The sequence below is a fragment of the Acomys russatus genome, chromosome X, assembly GCF_903995435.1.
Source record: "Acomys russatus chromosome X, mAcoRus1.1, whole genome shotgun sequence".
NCBI classification, from domain to species: Eukaryota; Metazoa; Chordata; class Mammalia; order Rodentia; family Muridae; genus Acomys; species Acomys russatus.
In genome coordinates, this window is record NC_067169.1 from 11153988 (window position 1) to 11172640 (window position 18653).

At 38.6% G+C, this 18653-nt stretch overlaps 1 protein-coding gene and 1 pseudogene across 1 annotated transcript in view; one reads left to right on the top strand and one right to left on the bottom strand.

Moving 5' to 3' along the window:
* Positions 1-18653, top strand: part of Efhc2 (EF-hand domain containing 2) — a 161970-nt gene that overhangs the window by 19739 nt on the left and 123578 nt on the right. Inside the window, exon 2 of the mRNA XM_051140984.1 lies at positions 4051-4239. Coding sequence (XP_050996941.1) covers positions 4051-4239 — 189 coding nt within the window. The remainder of the gene's footprint in view (positions 1-4050; positions 4240-18653) is intronic.
* On the bottom strand, positions 6366-11134 carry LOC127184577 (dnaJ homolog subfamily C member 21-like; annotated as a pseudogene).

Here is an 18653-nt window from a genome sequence, read left to right on the forward strand (position 1 = left end):
CTTTCCTCATATGGACTGGGACCTAGAAGTATAAGCCAAATAAACTCTTTCCTCCCCTAGGTTGTGTTTGGTTAAAGTACTTTAATCATAGGGACAGAACGGAAGCTAGAACAGCCTGAATCTTTTGGGAAATCTCTAATGGCTCCTTCCTGATTGTTTTACCCAGCTCAAAGTTTTCATTAGGGTGTCCATTTAATGTATTACTCAACATTTTTGGACTTCCTATATCTGCAGCAGTGTATTACGTAGACATAGCATAGTACCATCTAAGCTGGATATGGTGGTACATACCTCTCCCCTTATTACTTGAGCAGCTGAGGCAAAAGAATCTTTTGAATCCAGGAATTTCAGGTTGGTCTGGACAATATCCTTCCACGTGTGTGATGGACATCAGTATATATTCTTGGGAGAAATGTTTAAGTCTTTTACTCATTTAAAAATTGGATTCTTTCAGTTTTTGCTGATTTGTATAAGTTCTTCATATATTTTTGGTTCTGGCCACGTAAGATGACTTCCAAATATTTTCTCCATTCTGTTGGCTTTATTTCTCCCTTGATACATAGTTTAATGCACCTGCCTTGTTGATTTTGATACTGTCCAATTTATTTTTCCCTTGTGGTGTTTGCTTTGTCACTTCTAAGAAGCTATTGCTAAACCTAAAGCTCTCAATGGTTCTAGTCTATAATTGACAGCTGAGATTTGCCCAAGCCATGTTCCTGGAGTCTACATAACTCAGCACAAAGCAGATGGTCTCATGATGCTTATGGGAAAGATGACAATGTAGTAGGGCATTAGGTTATACATAAGGCTTTATGTAGAACAACCTGACCAGGGCCATGACTCTGAATGGGCTTCAAGGTAGCTCTTGAGATTTACAAAACTTTTATAAAATATGTTTTCTTAAGGGTTATGAAACATAGATAATGATCTGACCAAAGGGGAGGATACATACAGACCTTCTGTGGGTCAAGTCAATGAGTGAAGCCTTCCAACAATGGCAAAGATTTTTGGACTGTGGAAAGCAGGATCCATGAAAGAGACTTATAAATCATTGGGAAAGCTCTTCAGAGAATAGGAGGCTGACTATGACTTAATCTTTATGTGTATTACTAAAAATAGATGGTGATTCATTGACTATTCTTTCAGCTTGGTGAAAGAGACTATTAAGGTATTCCAGTATATTGTTTTCCGTATTATGGACCTCATTAGATATTCTACTCCAATGCACCTTCCTGTCAAACTTTAACTTGGTTTTTTGTTTTGTTTTTGTCCTTACACTCAGAGCCTCATTGTCCTGCTGGGACTATTGTCTCATTTCTTGTCTCCTCTTTTCCTGATTTATCCCATCCTCCAACCTTGGAGCAGAAGCCTGTTGTCTATGGCACCCCAATCCTATTTCAGCTCAGCAATATTCAGCTGTGGCTAGACAAGCTAATCAGAGTGGAATGCCACATGAAAGTAAACTCTGGTGCCGGCATCATGTTACTGTGCTACCTGCAGTATATTAATGTATTGCTTTCCTCCAGGGAACATGATATAAATGAGACTGAGCTAATAGTTTTGATACAGTGAAGCAAGACAGTAGTATATAATAAAACCTTAATGTATGGTTTGGCTTATAGGCTCAAAAATGGCAACTGTACTTTCTTTCTGTTTGTTTTCTATGTCTAAATCTTGTTTTATCAGTTAAGATTGAGTTTCTTCAAGAAAGCAACTAAGTCCTAGGCTTATTCTGATTCCTATGTCTGACACAAAACAAATGGTATAGGAATTCTTAAATGTTTGCTGGAGTGTTTCTTGCCTGTAATCCCAGCTACCCAAGATTTTGAGATAGAAGGATTACTAATTTGATTCCTTCTTGGGTCAGATGTTGCCTCAGAACAAAACCAAAACACAATAAAAAAGTTCCCCCACAAAAAAGCAAAATAAAACAAAAACCCCATTGTATTGGTTTGAAGTATTTGTGGTGACTTGAAATTAATCACTTCAAAAGGAGGAACATGGTTATGAAAATCTATTATTCAACCTGTTGTTTTGACAAACCTAGTTTCTACCTGGCTCTTTGGTTGGTGATTCAGGACAGACTCACCATAACCTGGTTGTGTGAGTATGAATGTGCCGTGATGGAGGAGGTATAACAGAGGTGTTGGCAATTGATTTTCTAAAGAACAGGGCTAGGCTACATATATGTAGTTAACAATCTGAATCATTATCGCCTATGGGTTTCCTCCCCTAGCCTTAGAGCAGAGATGTTTTCTGCCCTTGACAGCTGTCATGGTCCTTGCCTCCCATTATAGGACTGCCTGGGCCCTTCTAAGTTCTTCCAAGTTATCTACACCATAAGAGAAATGAAGTTCTTTTGACTCCTATCTACTGCTCTGACAAAGGACAGGAACTCATGTGGGGCTTTAATTGTACTTGAAATGTTTATTGTTTATATAAAGTCATGTTGCATGTGGACATTTATTTTGTATCATATATGATTGTACTGCATATTGTTATGGGCATTATATAATTGTGACTTTGCTGGTTATTATTTCTGTGCATATACAATCCATAGTTAATTATATATGTGTATATATATACACACACATATATATACTAGCATTTCAAAATGTTCATATATGTGGGATTATTACTTTTTGTATGTCCGTGTTATAGAATTCTGCCATTTTTATCTCGAAATCAGAGAGATAGTGAATGCCAGCAGAGACCCTCAGAAGATCAGATCTACTAACAGTTGTTCTTAACAGGAATAAGAATCCTTCACCCGAGACTCCAAAATCCACGCCTCCCTACTCCCTACAGCTGCATGCAGTCTTGCCCCAACCTCATGTGGTCTTGGGAAGTGCTAAGAGTACTGCCTGTTTAGCAACCATGGAAAGGATACCACTCCATTGATACAGCTTCTATGAGTCATCATTCATATCAGGGTGGTGCTTCTGGGAGATGCAGCTGCTCAGGACTCACTGAGCATACATAACCCCAACAAACTCATCAGTTCATCAAGTTGAACTTAGATGGACTCATAATTTTGGTCTGTCAGTGCCCTCTCTAGAAAAATATATGTTTCTATGCATCTCCCCAGGAAAGATCACTCAACAGCCCTTTTACTACATGTCATTTAGCGGGGGAGAGGCATGACACATTTTGACACTTGACTATATCAATATATGTTTTGTAGACATTTTAATATAAATCAAACACAATTGAGGTACCTTTCCTGCAATAGGCAGTCATTGGGATTGTTTATCATTTATCATTCTTTTAAACACTGAAAGGCATTTGGTATCCAGACCCTTGTGTTTACAGCAGCTCTCAGATGCCATGGAACATACATACTTTTCACCTTGGTGGGAGTTGCTACGTCTATGTTTCCACTGGTTGTCCTTGATTTTGTCAGTAGCAACACATGTGGATTGTTTGGCCTTCATCCTTGTCAACTCCTGGCATTACTTGTGTGTTCTCTCTGTCCACATTTCTTTTTCTCCCTCTCCCTCTCCCCCACTCTCTCTCAGACACACACACACACTAGTGGGAGGCAAGGTCTCACAATTAGGAGAATGTCAGCTATGAAGAATTTCCCTTTATATTATTGTTGATGAGGACAAAATTTTGTTTTCTGTTTTGATAAATGTAGTACTTATGCTTCTGTGAAAAACAGTGGCTTTCTTCTCTGAAATAAATAAGTGCTTTCCTGCTCTGCATTATTTGCAAATAAATAAAACAAAACAATTAACAAACCAGTGTTCTAAATGTTTACTTGCAGTAATAATTATTCTGAAATATTGTAAATAGCATAGAATATTAGCTTTATTCTTACTGCTTTTCAAAGTTTTAAATTAGTTAAAATAAACTGAATTTAGAATGTGACACACCTTTATGGATAGAGATTTCTTACAGTTACTTGACACTTCACTTGCCTTTTGTGATGGGAAAAATAAACAGGGGAAACGTGCTTATGTTAGAAAAGTCTTTACTGTAAGAGGAATCAGAAATAGTAGCTTTGGACACTTTTTAATTTATTATTGTTATTGGTTGTACTCACAGATGGGAAAGGAAAAGTTCCATAAATCCCAACATTGGGGATTTTGCAACAAAGTCATGATGTTGGTAAGTGAAGAGAAGCCTGGAATAGGTGGAGAGCTGCTACCTGGGCAAAAGATAAAGCCCAAACACAGCGTATATCCCAAAGGAGATGGATCTGATGCACCATCCTGGGCGGCTTTTGATAAGCAGGTAAGTCACATTACATTGGGGAGACATTCAAATTTCAAGTTTTACATGTAGCTAAGAGAAAATAAGCATCTTTAATATTTATATTAATGTTATTTTAATTTTTGGCCTTTGTACATATTGCCTTTGTGCATATTATTTCTCCCAATATTTTTTTGTAAGTTAACAAATAAAAATGTGTGCAGTGGGCCTTCTTTGTCAGCAGGATCCAGAGATACGGATTCAACCAACTTACAATCCAAAATATTTGGAGTAGGGTACATCTGTGCTGGGTATACCTGGGCTTTTTGTTTGGTATCATTCTCTAAATAATCTCCTTTGGCATTGCACTGCACTAGGTATCATAGGTTATCCAGAGATGAGTTTAAATATGAGGCTGTGCAGAGGTTTTAAGCAAACATTACACTATTTATGTAATGGACTACAACATCCTTGTGTATCTCTGGAACCAATTCTCTGCAGATACCAAGGGATGACTATATATTTAGGATGTACCATATGTGTTTTTGAAATAGGTACTCAACGTGGACTGGCTAAGCCAATCAAATTAACATGTTATTACTTCAGGCTTTCCATAGTAAGAAGTTTTTTGTTTGTTTGTTTGTTTTAAGATAGGGTTTTCCTGTGTAGCCTTGGCTGTCCTGGACTCACTCTGTAGACTAGGCTGGCCTCGAACTCACAGAGATATGCCTGCCTCTGCCTCCTGAATGCTGGGATTAAAGTGTGCACCACTGCACCTGGCATTTTACTTTGTTTTTAAAGACAGGGAATCACTATATAGTCTTGACTGGCCTAAAACTAATCATATAGACTAGGTTGATCTCGAATACCATATAGGCCAGGGTGGCCTGCTTCTTCCTCCAAAGTGCTTCATCAGAGGTGTTAGCCATCATGCCCAGCTAAGAATGCTTAAGATCTACTCTCTTGGTAAGTACATAATACATTACTATTATCTGTAGCCACTGTGTATTACATACTTTTAAAACTATTTTTAGATTTCTTATACTTTTTCCTTTTTTCCTACTCCACAACACTAGGTAGGAGAGAAAGAAGGCTAGTGGGGAGCAGGGGGCATAAGTCTCTTTACTACTTCTGGCTGGGTAGGATCATTGGGTTCTTTGAGGGCAATACCAATCTCAGTTATCAGTATATCCAGTAGTCCTTCTAATCAGCAAACAGCAACAGCAACAGCCTTCTTCCCCCCTATCGTCCTATTGTCTCCTCGAAGTTTTCTTTAAAACGTCCCTCTTCTCTTTCTGGGCTCTGGTATTTATACCCTTTCAGAGTCCTCAGAATTAAACTATCTGTACTTGACAAAGACCATGCTTCTTTCTGAGTCTCATGAGGCTGTTATCAGCTGACAAAGACCATGCCTCTCTCCAAACCGCAGGAGGCAATTATAGTTAACAGCTGTGGATAAACTAAGGCAGCCCTATATCCCACACTTGCAATTTAAAGAAAAACATGTTTATACAACATAACTGAGTTTAAAGAAACCAAAACTTCTACTACAACTGTGCAATGTGATACATATCTGGAATGTACTCTTTCTGTCCAACTTTAATTTTGTATCCTTTAACCATGGCTACTTTCTGCCTAGCATTAGAGGGGAAAAAAAGACGAATTCAACAGCAAAGCTACCCTAAAGAAAGAAAAATATCCTTGCTCTGTTGCTTCTGACAGGGTGCTTTTGTTGTACGGCACCAAATACTTTTCCAACTAATGTTTGTCAACCTTTATCTCATCTCTTTCTCTGAAAGCAGTATTTTAAGAGTCAGGTCACTGTGTCATTTTTGCCATTAACTAATTTTGTATGTTCTAAATATGGCGTTAAATAGGAATTGAAGAAAATGCTTTCTTTGTTGCACACTAAATGTACTTATCATTTATATAACCAATACTGGACTTGTACTCCTGATCCTCCTGCCTCTGTCTTCTGAGTGATGAGATTACATATGTGTACCACTACACCTGGTTTATGAATTATTTTTTGTGTCAAAATAATTTAATTTTCCATGTACATTTCTATTCACATGAGAAATCCAGATACACATTTATAATATTTACCTGTCGTGAAACATTCAAGTGAATTCAGATGGCAAAGTAGAATTCAACCACTAGTGAAGTGTTTAAAAATATATATTAAACAAAAAAAAGTCTTTATAAGATAAAAATAATCTTCCACAATGCAATAAATTGCAGATCACAGAAATTTTAACTCTAGATTATTTCAGTTCAGTTTTTGGTTTGAGAATCTAGAGACAGTTAAAAAAACAAAAGGAATTGGCAGGATTTCTATCTGTTTCTATGCTTCTCTTTTTTATTCTGACTACTTGTTACACTGTTTAAAGATGACGTAGCTGAAGTTGCTCTTGCATGACCAGTAGCCTTTAGGTGATCAAACAGTTTATTCCAGCATGCAAACTCACTATGGCAGGCTGCACAACTGATGAGGCCATCACTCACGGTTTGTGGTTCAGCAGGTATTTTGACAGATTTTTTTCACATCTTTGGTTTTCTTTCCTTTGGATTTAGGACCACTTTTAGCTTCATTTTTTAGATCCTCAGAGACTTCTGTGGTCTATGAGATACAGACATTTTCTTCGGGCCTATTTTCTAGTTCTTTGGCATTGTCTTCACTTAACTTAGTATCTTCTGGATCAACCTTTCCTCCTTCTTCAGTTCCATTTTCATTGAAATTGTCATCATAACTCCGTGCTGATTTCTGTTTCTTTTTCTTTTGTTTTTAGAAAGCTTTTGCTTTGGTATATCTTCCATTTCTTCCTCAGAATTGGCATTTCAGTGAGTTTTCACCCATATGAGCTCCTGAAAACTGTTCTTCCTCCTCCTCTAACTGCTGCTTTAACAAGGCAACCATTTCTCGATGCTTCTTTGACTTCTTGTGATTCTTCATGGCCTTTTCTGTCTTGAAGGATTTGTCACAAGCTGGGCAGTAAAGGTCATCATAAACCCTAGCCTCCTGAGCCTCATCGCTGTCTTTACCATTCAATCCATCTTTGGGCTCCTGTTCCTAAATGTCATCTTCATCTGACCCATCTCCAAACTCCTTCTCGTACCATACTTCCATCTCTTGGAGCTCCTTCTCCAGACTGGCCATAGTCATCCAGCTCTGCTCTCTGTACTACTGCTCTGCCACTTTGGGTTGCTTCAACGTCTGCTGCCTCCTCATCTCCTCCGCCTTCCTGGCCTTCTCTGCATTCTGCTCCTCTATCTTGCTTACGAATGAAGGCCACGAGTTGGCGCCCCAGCTCATTTTTCTCTTTCCTTGCTTTGTCTCGAATCTTTCTGTTTTCTTTTTCCATTGCCTGTTTTTTCCCAGCGGTTTGAGGCTTGCCGCATATCATATTCTTCCTTCCAAGTAAAATTCTGTCAGTAAGTGTAGAAAGGGTGCACCACTGCGTTGTAGTCACTCTGCGAGTCGCCGAAGGCTGGAAAATCCTCAACATCTCCTTCTGACATACATTCAAGTTCTTCTTTTGCAATCAGCTCAAAGACATCACGATACACTGCATAGAAACCCTTTTCATCGTCTCCATAACCAGAGTAACAGGTAACAGTGAAATAACAAAGCAAATCTAAGCTGTCATCCTGATATTCTCCATCAAGCCCTCCTTTAAGTAAGGCCTCTCTGTAATTATCATACCATGCTCTTTCCTGAGGGTCACTCAACACGTTGTGTGCAGCTTAAATGAACTTGAACTGCTCAGCTGCTTCTGCGGCATTATCCAGATTTTTATCCGGGTGCCACCTCAGGACCTGCTTCCAATAGGCCTTCCTGAGCTCCTCCTCACTCCCTAGCTCCTTGTAATGACAATTCGTGGCAGGGCTGGACGCGGAGCTGGTGCCCAGGGCGGCGGCGCTGGCTGTCCTTTCCTCAGGCAGGAGCCAGGGCGTCAGCAGCCGACCAGCCAGTGAGCCCGGCGGCAGCAGCAGCGGCAATGGCGGCGCGGCCAGCAGCGGTGCGGGCTGCAGCACGCGGGCCTGGTTTATGAATTATTAAAGTATATGTTTGCAAAGAAAACACACAGAGATACAACCAATAGTAAAAAGAGAGAATGCAATCTTGTGTCTTTTCCAGTGTTTTTCTCTTTCCTCACTCTAATGATGAGAATTGACTCGTTAGGCAAGCACTCTGCCATTGATTACACCCCCAGCCTTTTAGTATCTACAGCAGGGATAAAGATGAAAGGAAAGAAACCCAAGGCAAGTGGTTATTTTCTATAGTGTAGCATATGGTTATGCCATGTTTACAACAATTCTAATCACAGCTCATGCTTTGTTCTCAAAAAAGAACCTGTTATATTATTTTAGGCCCTCCCTGTAAGCTAAAAAGAAAAGAATTCAGGACTAGATAAAGAATCCAAATCACAATATGTTCAACTTACCAAGTGATTATATTTTTTAGTAGGTTTTAACATGGATTGGTTGGCAACATTTTGATTCTAATCAAAATGTCCTGAAATATGGTAGAAGTGACACATCCCCATGTCGTCTGTTATATTGTATATCAGTTAAAGCACACATTATTTGAAGCCCAGTTCTGATACTTACGAGAGTAAGTAACAGACTACAGGGAGGCTTCTTCCCTGGGAAAGCAGCTTGATTTTCAACATGGGCCAATATTTCTTTAAAATTGTTTTTCCATAGCTGGTTTTGTACTGGACTTAGAGCTCAAAAACAATTTCTGGCTGACTTGGAGCAGTTATTCATGGGTTCCTGTAATTCTGTATCTTACAGATTATTTAATTTACAAAGGCAAAGAAAAGATTATATTTTTCCTTCTTAAGTCAAACAGAGGTTGTTGACAATACTTTTAATCGACTGTGGAAAGAGTAATAGAGCCTGCACCATCCTTTTGCATGTAACTTTGAAAATTCATGTTGTTTCATATTTTTCTCAATATTTAATATATGCCTTTCAAGACAATTTTGTAGGCTAGTAAGTACTTATAAAATTATGCAGAATATTTCATGAAGGTGGAATTATATTAGCTTCAGATGGCTTGAGAAAATGAAGAGCTTGCTTATTTCACATCTGACTAAATGCAACATAATTCTTTTGCTTATTTTGTTGGTCAACATCAGTTAAATATTCATTGAGCTTTAAATGAGACCCTAAGACTATGAGATATTAATGTGTCCTGACAAGATTGTGAGCTACCCAGCAGATCCTAGTTAATACCCAGAGCAAATCATAAAGTGCTTCCTCCATTAATGGCTCAGCAAAACAAGTCAACACCTGTTAATCATTTGTTTTCTTAAAATGAAACCCTTTCAGTTTGTTGCCAGCTTTTCCAATAGCTCTTAATCCCAGAGATATATGCAAGGCTATCCTCTCAAGTAATACAAAGTAAAAGTGAAGGCAATTCTTGGGAGACCATATTCAAATAGTATCTGTAAGTAAATGTTATTGATGTCCACCCTACACTTGTAATCCTATCTGAAGGCTTGGCTGATAGAAGTTGAAGCACCCGGACACACCCTAGCCCTTCTCTAGGAGCTACCAAGATTAATTAAAGCCAAGGGGTTCTTCTGATTCATCCCCTCAAGGTGAGACAACCCAATGCAGTGATTTAGGCTCCCTTGTGCATCAGCCAGTGTTCATCCTCATCTGTGAATATAGCTTGCTAGGCCCATTTCCCTTTCATGTTTTTTGTCCCTTCCTTATGACTTTCTCTCAAGATAAAGCACTTGTGCGTAAATCCCTGTCTCAGGCCCCACTTTTGTTAGTTCAGCCTAGGATAATATCACAGTTTCTATCTGTGATTCTAAAAGTGACCATCAAAATGCTCTAGTTAGACAGAACATCTCCTGATCAATAAAGTTCTATTTGCAGTTGCTAAAAAAGAGCCAGTATGTGTTATCCTGCATGCTCCCTGCAGTGAACATGTATTGCCAGTCACCCATCATTAATTTTCACTTAATTTTTTTACAGGTGGACTATCAGTTTTATTCAGGCTGGAAATGTGATTATTTAAAGCTGTTTACCTCCTAGGTTCCTTGTAGCTATGGCTGTCTATGCAACTCATTTCTAGTCAATGATACATATGACTTCCCACTAATGATATATTTGTTAAGGATTCTTGGCTGGGCCCCTGGGACAGTTACTGTTTTTCTAATGAAAAGAGTCAGCCTCAGCTGGTGTGATTTTTCTTGTCTTAATTAGTACATAATTCTTCAGCTCTGGGAGCCATACTCAGAGTACTGTAGAGATAATTGGACCCTACATCCTTTTTGGTATCATAGAGATGCCATGTCAGGCCTGGACTGACTTTCTCTAGACTTCTTATGTGAGAAAAAGCAGGCCCTAGTTCAGAAGTTCTCAACCTATACAGGCATTTGAAAATGTGGTAGAGGTGTTCCGGTTTGCCACAAAGCTTAAGGTTGGACCGGGACAAGGTAGGAGAAGTACTTGTCTTGGGTTCTCCATTCAATGGAGGCCCCAAATTTAGCAATCATGCTCGATAATATTTGTTATAATGTACTTAAAAATTAATCCAAAAAAGTCAAGATTAGCAAAATAGCATTGTAAACAATGATAGGATCAGTAAACGTGCCATGAGATCCACAATTAACCTGAGGTAAACGGCTTAGCAGTATTGATGTTTTTTCCCCATCTTTAGCGTTTTGATATTTTATCAGGGTTTTTCTTGCATTAAAATTGATGTTATAAACTGCCTCATTCATGCACTAATACTTACTGGGAGGTCTGGGTGCCAAGGTATTGCCCTTCTTTGCCATGTGAAACAGGCAACCATGTACTGCACAGAATCACTGTCCCTAGAATGCCAGTCGTACTCCTGTTGAGAAAGCCTTGCTTGCTTAAAACCCATAGGACTGGGGTGATTGATACAAATAGGTAAAGCAATTTGGTTCATATTTCCCAACTCTGAGAAGGCTATTGATGTCACTGACTTCAGCTGAGGAAAAGAGGGCCCTCATAGACCAAGCTAAAAGCCAGACTGCTCCACAATCAGGTTGGAACTCAGAACATAAATACAGCTAAGCTTGGTGGCTCTGGCACGCAATCTCAGCCACTCAGGTGACTACAGCCTACCTGGGAAATAAAGTGAGTTCAAAGCTAGTTTAGACAAGTTCTCAAGGCCCAGTCTCAAAAAAAAAAAAAAAAAAAGAAAAAAAGAAAAAAGAAAACAAAATCCAAGTCAAAACAATATCAATAACAACAATAACAACAAAATAAAACACAGCTAAGGATGTAGCTGAGTAGGATACTTTTTTAGCATGAGTGAAACCCTAGGTTTAATTCGCAGCACTAGAAACGAAAACAAAGATTGTTATTCAAACCACAAAATTCATCATTTACTCTTAATGGTTCCCAGCTATCACCCCAATACCTTCATTAAGAAGAGACAGAGGGGCTGGAGAAATAGCTCAGAGGTTAAGAGCACCTGCTGCTCTTCCAAAGGTCCAGAGTTCAATTCCCAGCAACCACATGGTGACTCACAACCATCTATGAGATCTGGTGTCATCTTCTGGATTGTAGGTATACATGCAGGTGGAACACTGTATACAAAATAAATAAATAAATCTTAAAAAAAAAAAAAGAAGAGACAGAGATAATTGTACTGAGTATGTAAATAAGGAATCATATATTGGCAAGAAGGAGTTAGGATCTGAGCTTGAGTGTTGGAAGCATTGGTTCTAGTGAAGGAACCATAACCTATGTGCCTGTAGCGCAGACATTCTACATCTCCGAGCGTCAGTTGCCTTGACTTCATGAAATGTAGGGCCTGACTAGATTGTTTCTGATAGGTATTCTTCACTGCCGAAATGAGCCAATTCAAGTCAAATTAAAGTATATAAAAGGAGTCAGCTCTTGGGCGGGTTCCCCCATCCCAAAGAATGAGGTCAGGAAAATCTCCATGCAGAGGGAGTCAGAAAAGCAGAAAAGCAAGGGCGGGGCATGCAGAGAGAGGAAACCCATGCAGGAGGGAGGGAGAGAGGGAGAGGGAGATGGAGAGGGAGAGGGAGAGAGACAGAGGGACACAGATGCGGGAGGGAGGGGAGAGGAGAGAGAACAAACTGGAATGTCTGGATTATATAGTAAAGAGCCTCTGGGTAAGAAGCAGCCCAATCCCTGGGCTGGAAAGTTAAGGGTAGAGGGCAGGATGTACCAGCCATGCCCTGTAACAGGTAGGGACTGAGGGATGTTGGGAGAATCTGGAGGCCATATCCACTTTGGTATGTGAAATAGGCACCTCAGCTGCTTGTTCCAGGTCTGAATCCCAGCAATTTCTAAGAGATTTTCACTTCTGGCCATCTAGATGCTTGTTCATCCTAGAACTGGGCTTAGGGTTTTTAATTACATTGGGCTGAGATTTGGTATTTAGCAGTTTGTGATATCCCATGGTTGGTTGCTATTATAAGTAATCCTATGGTTAGCTGCTTTTATAAAATATCAAAACATTTAGAAATGTGTAGATGACTACATGTCTGGAAGTTATGACTTTTGTCTGGATGTTAAATACCATTTACATAGATTCTACAATTGGGCTCTCATTTCTTTTCATTTTTCAGTGGCAGCTAGTTAGCATAATTTATTTGCTATTTCATAAAGGATTCTATTATAGAAAGTGGCAAGATAAAGGTTGATCTTATGGGGGTACAGATGGACTTTAAAATACTATTTTATTTATTTAAGATTACAACTCAATTGTTATCCTATCACTTGTATCCTCCTGTTCCTCCCTGCCTCCCGCTTTCACTCTATTCCCCTCCCCTAGGTCTAAGACTGAGGGACACTGCCTTATTTTTTCATTTATTAAACAATAATTATAATTAAAACTACTGACCAGTAAATTAGAATTTTAATAACTTCACATGAATTGACCTTGAGTTTACAGGGAGCTAATTATATATTATTTTATGAACGTTTCTACTTTGAACAATATAAAAATAATTCAGTCTCTAGGGTCGCCTTGACTTTGTGTGCATGTGCATGTACCGGTGCATGCATGAACATGTGTGCACTTGAGTGTACATGTTTTGTGAAAGTCAGGGGTCAACCTTGGGTATGGTTTCTCAGGAGCCACCCACCTTGGTTTTTGAAACAGTTTCTCACTAGGATCTGGAGTTCACTGAGTAGGTTTGGCTGGGCCATCAAGGCTAAGTGATCTCCTGTTTCTGTCTCCAGTGTGTACCATGATGCCTGGTGTTCTAGGCTGGAGATAGAACGCAGGCTGTCATGCATGACAATCATTTTGTTCACTGAGCCCCTTGACCTAAAAAATGAGCAAGTTGGTTTCTTATGCACTGCTTTCTTAGCAGATATCAGAAATGACATAGGGTAAGATTGGAGCTTGGGCTGAGGATGTTGGGGGCCACTTATGGAAAAGAAGAGTTGTTCTGGATTAGATATTATCAGGAAGCAGGCATGCTTTTATGATTGGGTACATCTTAACACATTTCTTTGACAGAGAGATCAGACTGGAGAGAGGCTGTTTGCTGTAATGGGGAGAAAAGCTGCTGTTACCACTGTGAGCCAGGAAACGGGGAGTTTGACGCTTTTTTTGGGTCTGGGTTATCATTCATTTTCTGTCTGTGTTCACACATAATTATGGAGTTATCTTGTTTTTTTTTTTTCTTTATCCATCATAGTCACAGGGTGGCCCTGTCTGGTGTTATTGATTGAAATTGTTTTTGTCCCTCGGGGGAACACCAGGCCAGCTGACAGTATTAGGTGGGCAGGCCTCAGGGGCTTATTTTCTTTTCTGGTTCAGTACCAGTCAAAATTTCAAGTTTTTCTGCAAGGAGGGATTTAGGACTGGTTAACTCCATAAAAATTTCACACGATTGACAAAGAGCAATGCATAAATACAGATTGTAGAAATCTTGTCTAAAGTCAATTAGGGTATTATAAAATATAATCACTGTATGAAATTAAAAGACAGTTACACTTTGAAAATTGTCAGGTACTATACCTTTAAGCTGTACCTCAAATTGCAAATAGAAACTTTTCCATAGGTTTATGTAATTTTTATATTATCTGATTTCTGCTAAAAACATTTTATAAGAGACCAATATATATAATTATAACAGGGTAATTGCAGTACATTCCCATCTAATTCCCATGTTTTACCACAATTATATAAATCTTTAGTTATTTAGAGAAGAAATCAAACATGTGATGCCCCAAATCCTCAACTATGTATTCTACATTTCTCATTAAGAGTAAAGCACACAATTACAGCCTTTAAATGTATGTTAAAATGAGAGTTTCCAATTTCATTATACAATAGGGGTTTCTTTAATCTTCTTTTGAAATTCAGAAAGCATTTAATAAAAGTATTAAAAATATCCTGAAACTTGGAATAACTTTTTTGGGGGGTGGGTGGAATTAAAAGAATGAGATTCATAAATGAGTATTTTACTAAAGAAGAGTTTAACTTTTTTCTTTATAACCTAGAAATTGACTCCTTGGCAAAATTTTAAAACTTTCATTATAGGCCTCTGCTTAAAAAATATTTATTTTTAGTTTTAATTGTTTGTGGGTGTGCTGCGTATGACTTCAGTTCTCCACAGAGGGGCCAGAAGAGTGTCAGACCCCCCCCCCCTTCCCGGGGCTATAGTCAAGGTGGCTTATAGCCTGAAGTGGATGCTTTACAAACCAAACTCGCTCTTCTGGGAGAGTAGTACAAGCAAGCTATCAATCACTGAGCCATCTCTCCAGTCCCAGTTTTTTTGTTTCTGATTGTTTTGGGGTTTCTTTTTGTTTTATTTTTTTAACATATAGGCCATGGCTTATTCTCATTAGCCCAAAGTCATTTTAAGCTGAAATTTTAGTAGCTATTGGCATATCCCTATCAAAACAGCTATAATTTAAGAAGAATGACTACATTCCTGGTGTAGTACCGCCATTTTAAAAGACAGTTTCCTAGCTTCTTAAATAGACATATACTTACCACATGACCAGATAATTTTACTTTTATATACCTATCCAAGCAAAATTGCATTTTATTTTTATTTTTAAAATAGTGTGTGTGTGTGAAAATGTTTGCCTGCTTATATTTGCGTGCACTGTGCATATTCCTGGCACCCTCAGAGGCCAGAAGACGCAATCAGATCTTCTGGAATTAGTTACATACAGTCATGAGGCCTCATGTGGAGCTGAAAAACTAAAACCAGATCCTCTGCAAGAGCAGCAAGTACTCTTAACTGCAGAGCCATTTTTCCAGCATCCCTTCATATTTTTTTTGCATGTGAATTTTTAAAAATTTTGTGTCTGTGCACGTGTACATATACAGAGAAGTACATAGGTTTGTACAAGTACATGTGTGCATGTGCATGTGGAGGCCCCAGGAGCCATCCACATATTTTTGAGATACGGTCTCTCACTGGAACCTGGAGCTCACCTATTCAGCTAGACTGGCTGACCAGTGAGCTCAAGCGATTTTTCTGGCACCACTTGCCCAGCCTTGCAATAACATATACTCTCCATGTCTGGCTTTTTAAAATGTAGGTTCTGGGGGTTGAACTTGGGCCCTCATGCTTGCACAACAATACTTCAAACACTGAGTCATTTCTGCAGCCTCCACTTAATGAATCTTTTAGCTGAAACAGCCTCAATTTTTATTTGCAATAGCCTCAACCAGGCAATAACCCAAACATCTATTTGTTCAGCAATATAAGCTCCTGAAGAATGCTAAGACATGGGTGAGCCAGAAAAGCATGCTAAATGAAAGGAAGTCAGATACAGAAATCTTCATATTGCATGATTCCACCTACATGGAATTCTAGAAAAGAAAATATATAAGAAAAGGCAAACCAATCCTTGCTTGGGGCATGCAGAGCAAACATTTCAAGGGTGATAGAAATGTTCTAGATTGTTCTAAACTAGATTGTATGAATTATTATGCAGCACTATAAATTTATTAAAAAGCCACTGACCAGTGTAATTGTAAGGGCTAATTTTTAGGAGCTAAATTTTATGGTATACAATGACAACTTAATATATGGGTTTATATTATTGTTTCCTGTCCCACAAGAAACTATGTATGTACCATATACTATGTACTAGATAGCTTAAAAGCAAAATGCATTTTTTCCACAGTTCTAGAGGTTGAAATCCAAAGGTCAAAATGAAGGTAGGGTTGGATTATCCTAAGACTTGTCCCCTTGGGTGGCAGATCACCACCCTCCCGCTACCTCTCAAATGGTTATCCACTGTGCACATGGACTTTTTTTTTTTAATCCATAAAACCCTGTCATTTGTTGGCTTTAAACTTAGGCCAATTTATAATTTTCTTTGTGTTTGTAATGTATAGAAGTCATGGTGGTGCACACCTTTAATCCCAGCACTCAGGAGGCAGAGGCAGGCAAATCTCTGGGAGTTCAAGGCCAGCCTGGTCTACATAGTGACGCCAGGATAGTGAAGGCTACACAGAGAAACCTTTTCTTGAAAAAAAATATTCATGGTTACTTTTATATTTTCCACTTCTGATTTCAAACCAGCTACAGGTTTATTTGAAACACTTAGAAATCATTGACCACTTTTGATTTTCTATTTGAATACTAATAGTGGGAAATAGTATAAATATTAACTGTGAATTCTAACCATTCTTGTTTTTAATAATACTTCTGAAATAATTCTGTACTCATAAGAAATAATAAAAGTTGTCTAATGAGTTCTTATGTGCCCCTCCTTTCAGATTTCTCCAGTGACATTTTATCAAACCATAACAAGAGATTAAAGCACCCCAATTACCTTTTTTGTGTCCTCTTCATTCAGTCCTCCTCCCACTAAAAAAAAAAACTTTGTTTATTTTACAACTTTTCAGTTTTCTTTTTTTACATGTAGTTATGTGTGTGTATTTCCCTACATGTACATATATACACAATGTGGATACCTGGTAGCTATAGAAGTCAGAAGGAGTTCATTTTCCCGGAACTGGAGTTACCCATGGTTGTGAGCCACCATGTGGGTTCTAGGAAACAAACACAGGTGCTGTGGAAGAGCATCAAGTGCTTTTAACTGCCAACTCATCTCTTTAGTTCTTGCTTTTAAAAAATGCAAATGGATGTTCTGTTTGTATGTATGTCTTTGTACCACTTAATGCCTGGTACCAACAGAAGCTGAAAGGTGACACATCTCATAGAAGTGGAGTTACAGGTGATTATGAGCTACCAGGTCGGTGCTGGGAATTGAACTTGGGTCTTCTGGAACAGAATCCAGTACTCTTAATTGCAGAGCTATATTTCACCAGCCAAAAATGTTTGTTTTTAATATTTTTAATTATATATCTGTATGCGAGTAAGTGCACATGAGTGTAGGTGCCTGTGGAGGCCAAAAGAGGACACTGGGTCCCCTCGATTTGGAGTTAGAAGTTGTTGTGAGCCACCTATAATGTAGGTGCTAAGATGTAACATCTCTGTGTGCAGTGCTCTTAACTGCTGAGCAGTATCTCCATTCTTCTCCTCCCATTTTTCTGAGTTCCTTCACTATAGCTTAGTTTTGTTTGTTCTTGCAGTCCATATAAATGGAGTCTTATAGTGTGTCCACTCTGGAGTCTGACATATAAGATGTGAGCTATGACTTTGAAAAGATACATAGAAAACAGATATACAGACTTCATAGCATGGTCGTTTGTCTAGCCTAAGGGAATTTAATATAGATATTTTATGTTTAATTGGAATTCTGTTTCTTTTGCGATCCAACCTTTCTTCTTTCTGCTCATGCCATAAAAGATGTCTTTTCCTACTGCTGTTAGTTGTCAGGACATTTTACTGAGACTATAATACCACAGTGACACTAAACCACATTGGCTTGACCTTATATCAGAGTGCTAACTCGGTAAATAAGGCTTATGTTAAAACAGATAGCAAACTCACTATTACCTGTTAGTCATCAGTTGACTTTTATCCTCTCGTGTTCCTCTGAACGTTCCCTTTTATTGCTGCCACCACACCACTGTCTTTCTGACTAGCCTTATTGACATCTCTACTGTTAGCCCAATTCTCTCTTCTCATTGCATAATTTGCTATAGGAAACTTTAGAATCCTTCTACTTCCTTTGCATGGCCCAAGGACCACTCATCTTTTAGCCCCCTTTGCCCTTCTAGTCTAGTCATCCCTGTTACCAACGCTTTCATTCAGCCATTACATCAACAGAATTACTTGCAGCTTGTAACTCAGTTACAGAAAACATTCGTGCTCCCGTAACATTGCATATTGTTTCCTTCATTACCTGTATATTTCCTGATCTAACGTCCCTTTTACAGACCCATTTTAATTGTGATGTTTGTGCCTGATACTTTTAGGTACAGCACTTCCCCATACTATCTTTTAAAGTGGCATCTATTTGTTTAGATAAAATTTAATATTTTAAATTTTACTTACCTGTGAGTGTATATACACATGCAGAGGTCAGAGGACAACTTG